Source organism: Sinocyclocheilus anshuiensis, unplaced genomic scaffold (genome assembly GCF_001515605.1).
Source record: "Sinocyclocheilus anshuiensis isolate Anshui unplaced genomic scaffold, SAMN03320099.WGS_v1.1 scaffold287, whole genome shotgun sequence".
Classification (NCBI taxonomy): Eukaryota; Metazoa; Chordata; class Actinopteri; order Cypriniformes; family Cyprinidae; genus Sinocyclocheilus; species Sinocyclocheilus anshuiensis.
In genome coordinates this window covers 596,629-601,484 of record NW_015552557.1, presented here as the reverse complement: position 1 = coordinate 601,484, position 4,856 = coordinate 596,629, and the positions used below count along the sequence as shown (strand labels likewise).

The 4,856-nt window shown below is 31.3% G+C and overlaps 1 protein-coding gene across 2 annotated transcripts in view; it reads right to left on the bottom strand.

Annotated features, from left to right (window-relative positions):
- Positions 1 to 4,856, bottom strand: part of LOC107664582 (proline-rich transmembrane protein 2-like) — a 9,366-nt gene that overhangs the window by 2,533 nt on the left and 1,977 nt on the right. For both annotated transcript variants that reach the window (XM_016455193.1, XM_016455194.1), the window contains exon 3: positions 1,570 to 1,880. In XM_016455193.1, coding sequence (XP_016310679.1) covers positions 1,570 to 1,880 — 311 coding nt within the window. The remainder of the gene's footprint in view (positions 1 to 1,569; positions 1,881 to 4,856) is intronic.

The following is a 4,856-nucleotide window of genomic DNA, read 5'->3' as shown; positions in this document are numbered from 1 at the left end:
ATATATTTTTTTTTTATTTTTTGAAAATACTGAATATATAAAATTAATATAAATATACATTTATAAATTTTAACTAAAATGAAAATATAAAAACTCAAAATATTAATAACTACTATAAAGGTATCTCAATTATATTAAAATTTGCTAGCTCTTATGTCCATATACTGTATTTATAAATTATTAATTATTATTAATATGTGTACATTTGCTAATTGGCTGGGAAAATACAAAAACCTATATATATATATATATATGTATGTATGTATGTATTTGTATATTAAATACATACAAATACTGGAAGTTACTGGATTTTTTATATCCAGTTATATCCAATTTTACAACTTTGTTGCCATGACAACAACCTGCCATATCCAATAAAATCCTAAAACTGTTTTAAGGTTATTTCAATAGGAATCCCACACAATCTTTTATAAAAATTATAAGCTTTATATTTCTGCTTTTATAACCCTTTTAAAATGGGCCTCAAATCACTTCCATTTTTTACCCCACTTAAACTTAATTTATTTTATTTATTTTTAAGAAAATGAGGGACTATTTTTTGTGGTAAGTAACATTATGCCACAAATGCTGTTGACTGAGTGTAACTTGTATTAAATTGAACCCAAAATATTTCTTTAAACCTAGCCTGACATATGAAATAATAGTCTGAAATATTCAAATATTTTGAAATGAAACCGTTTATTGAACCTTTAGACAAAATCAAAGTTCTATAATTTATAATTATGAATAAATTCTGACTGAAATTAAATCAGTCTTGATAACAGTATAGCAGACTACTTACATAAAATGCATATTAAAATCAGTTGTTACTCTATATCTCCCCAATAATACATCTCAAGATGAGTAATTATGACATTTAAATGCTTAGTTTTATGATCAAAGCTCTGTTGTTTTTATTCTGAGAGAAAAACATAATGCAATGCAATACAATTATGATTGACATATGTGACCCTGGACCACAAAACCTTAAGTGTCAATTTTTCAAAATTAAGATTTATACCATCATCTGAAAACTGAATAAATAAGCTTTCCATTGATGTATGGTGTATGTATGACATTTGGCCGAGATACAATTATTTGAAAATCTGGAATCTGAGGGGGCAAAAAAAATCAAAATATTGAGAAAATCGTCTTTAAAGTTGTCCAAATGAAGTTCTTAGCAATGCATATTACTAATCAAAAATTAAGTTTTGATATATTTACAGTAGGACATTTACAAAATATCTTCATGGAACATGATCTTTACTTAATATCCTAATGATCTTTAGCTTAAAAGAAAAATCTATAATTTTGACCCATACAATGTATTTTTGGCTATTGCTACAAATATACCCCAGCGACTTAAGACTGCTTTTGTGCTCCAGGGTCACATATGTTTAGTGAAATATTAATATTAACACATTTAAGTGTTTAAAAATATTAACTTTTAAAATAAATATGTAAGAAAAAAATAATATTATCACAATGTTAGCGATTCATTGTTAAAATTGTAACGTATTAGGGACACAAATCTTGTAGAATGACCCAAACGGCCCAATTTCTACATACCATGATGGAGTAAACAAATCCCACAATGTTGACTGGCCAGACAGGGCAGAAGCAGGCGATGATGGCGAGGATGAGGTAGTCTTTGGGTTTGGAGCGGTCCATCGGGGGGTTGGTGGCGATACTGGAGTGGCGTGAAATAGAGGGCCGTGGGGAGAACGCTGTGTAGGCGATGGAGCTGGAGCGGCTGCCCATCCGGGTGCGGCCCACATGTGGATGGTGAGAATGAGGGAGAGAATGATGCCGGCGAGGAGGAGATGAGAGAATGGGTTTGAAGGTAGAAGCATCGTTTGGGGAAGAACAAATCCTATCGGCTGCCAAAAGAAAGAGAGGATGTAAGCAAACTAAATGATGAGACAAATGTACACATTTAAATAGAGACCTGGCAAGGTCTTACAGAATTCATACAGCACTGGTCAAATGTTTGGAAGGTTTTTGAATGTTTTTGAAAGAAGTCTCTTATGCTCACCAAGGCTGCATTTATTTGATAAAAAATACAGTAATATTCTGAAATATTTGTATTATTTAAAATAACTGTTTTCTATTTGAATGTATTTTAAAATTTAATTTATTCCTGTGATCAAAGCTGAATTTTCAGCTTCATTACTCCAGTCTTCAGTGTCACATGATCCTTCAGAAATCCTTCTAATCTGCTGATTTGCTGCTCAAGAAACATGTATACACTTATTACTATCAATGTTAAAAACAGTTGTGCTGCTTCATATTTTTCTGCAAACTGTACCATTCAACAGTTTGGAAAAGTGAGATTAAAAAAATAATAATAATAATAAAAAAATCATATTTTTATTCAGCAATGACACATTCAATTTATCAAAAGTGACAATAAAGACCTTTATCATGTTAAATAATATTTCTGTTTCAAATAAATGCTCTTCTGTTGAACTTCTTATATCTTTGATTAATAAGATGATGATTTCTACAAAAATATTAAGCAGCAAAAACTGTTTTTAACATTAACAATAAGAACCATTATTATAAGCATCCGTGCAGCATAGAATTTCTGAAGGATAATGTCACACTGAAGACTGAAGTGATGCTGAAATTCAACTTTGCATCACAGGAATAAATTACATTTTGAAATATATTCAAAAAGAAAACAGTTCTTTCAAATTGTACTAATATTACACAATTTCACTGTTTTGACAGTATTTTTAGTCAAATAAATGCCGCTTTAGTGACTATTCAGAGTCTTTTCTACAAAAATATTAAGCAATATTAATTAAAAAATGATAATGATTCCAAACTTTTGACCGGTAGCATATAATAGAACAATTATTTTATATAATATGCACATTTTTTTAAATAATCACTAAGACAGACCACAATTTTTTTTTTCTAGTTGTCTCTGTTATCATTATTGTTTGTCTCACCATGTTTTCCTCCAAATGTGATGCTGATAGAAACGCAGGATGGCGTGCTCTTGAAACCAACTTTGATCTAAATAGCCACCAATGCAATTAATTCACTAATCTCTGTCATGCCTTTCAGCCCCTCCTGCCAGGAAGCCCCTTTGGCAATTTTAATTAGGATGCACAACTTTAATTTAATTAAGAGCATTTACAACTCACTCAGCGACTGTAAAAAGAAGAGAAATAAAAATCTCGCTCTTAACCTCAAACGAACTCCTCAGAGCACGATAAACAACAAAGTGGTCATGAGTTGTTGTGCTTGTCCACTGCCAGCTCTCAGTCATTCTGTGGTGAGTAACAAAGAAAAGCCCCTCAGAAGAGCCTGTGCATTATTTACAAACTATTCCTCTAGCAGTGCTGCTGGGAAGTGCTTTCTGAATTAATCATTTTCACTTTTAGCTTTTATTTTTGCTTTTTTAAAGCTATTTGCTTATTAAATCCTGAAAGTATGTATTTATTATTTTAATATTCTCAATATTTTTGTGTAACCAGGATCAGAAAATAACCATGGATTTGAGCAATAATAATAAATATCTATATGTCCCAGATATTTAAAATGCGGGGACAGAATGTACCTCTGGAGTGAATTGCTCTTTTTGATTTGTTACCGAGCGTTTGATTTAATGATATTCTATTCTAGGCCTGTCTATTTCTGGTTTTAGTGGCTCTGCAGGGACTCGCTCTTACAGTGTCTGTAGTGACCTGTAACTGTCAGATATCTGTACTTTGAATATGTGGCTAATGAAGCGGTTTTTAGTAAAGAAAAAATTAAAAAGTACTACTATAAACTATAGTAGGCTCTAAAAACACTGAACATGAAGAAAACTCACATGAAGATATTCAAACACAAACAAACATAAACTTAAAAAGCAAATTAGTTTTTGATATTGATTTGGTTCACTATTGTTATTGTTAACTAAGATTACTAAAAAATAACTGAAATAAAGGTAGAATAAAATAAAATAAAATGAAGCTGACAAACATAAAGTTAAAAAAATAGCAATATTTGGCACCTAACCAAAAAAGTACTATGTCCTAAACCTGAATTAAAAAAATAAAATAAATAATATACATATATAATAATCAAACAGGTGAATATATAGAAATAAAAGCTTATTCAAAGTATTAATAAATGAACAAAACTACATCAGTGTTAATTTGGTTGACGAATAATTTTCGTCATAAATTTCAACAAACTTTTTTTGGCCGAAGACAACGAGACGATAACGAACTAAAACTCTTTTTGAATGACAAAAACTATGACGTAAATCTATTGACATTTTTGTCAATTAATAAAAACGAGAAGAAAATGTTAGGGCCAAGCGATTAGTCAACGGAAGAGACAGATGGCTGCACGTGAGTGTTTTTTGTTTATAGATCTGCTGTTTGAATTATTACTTTCTGCTAGGAAGGAATATTTCATTTTCTGCCTATTTCTATGTTATATTTTTGTTTGCGTTTGTTTTTTTGATTGCACTTTCTGGGCTTTATGTATCCCCAAATTGTAAGTCGCTTTGGATAAAAGCGTCTGCAAAATGACTAAATGTAAATGTAAATGTTAGGGAGGGACGATATGGGAAGAGATTCATTCAGAACGAATCTGCTGCATAGTTCGGAGGTTAGATGTGTATCACTGAAGCATACACACACAGAAAGCGCGTCTCACAGCGCGCGAGTACTCTCTCGCATCGCATGAACACAGAATTACACAAAATGATGTCGAATTGTCCGTTTTGACGAGTATTAACGTAAACACAGTTGACTACGTCTTAAGTGAACGTAAACAGTAGGGAGTACGTGTATCAGTACATTATCCATTGCAGCTGTGCATTCGGTTTTAAAGGGATAGCAGCCTAATTT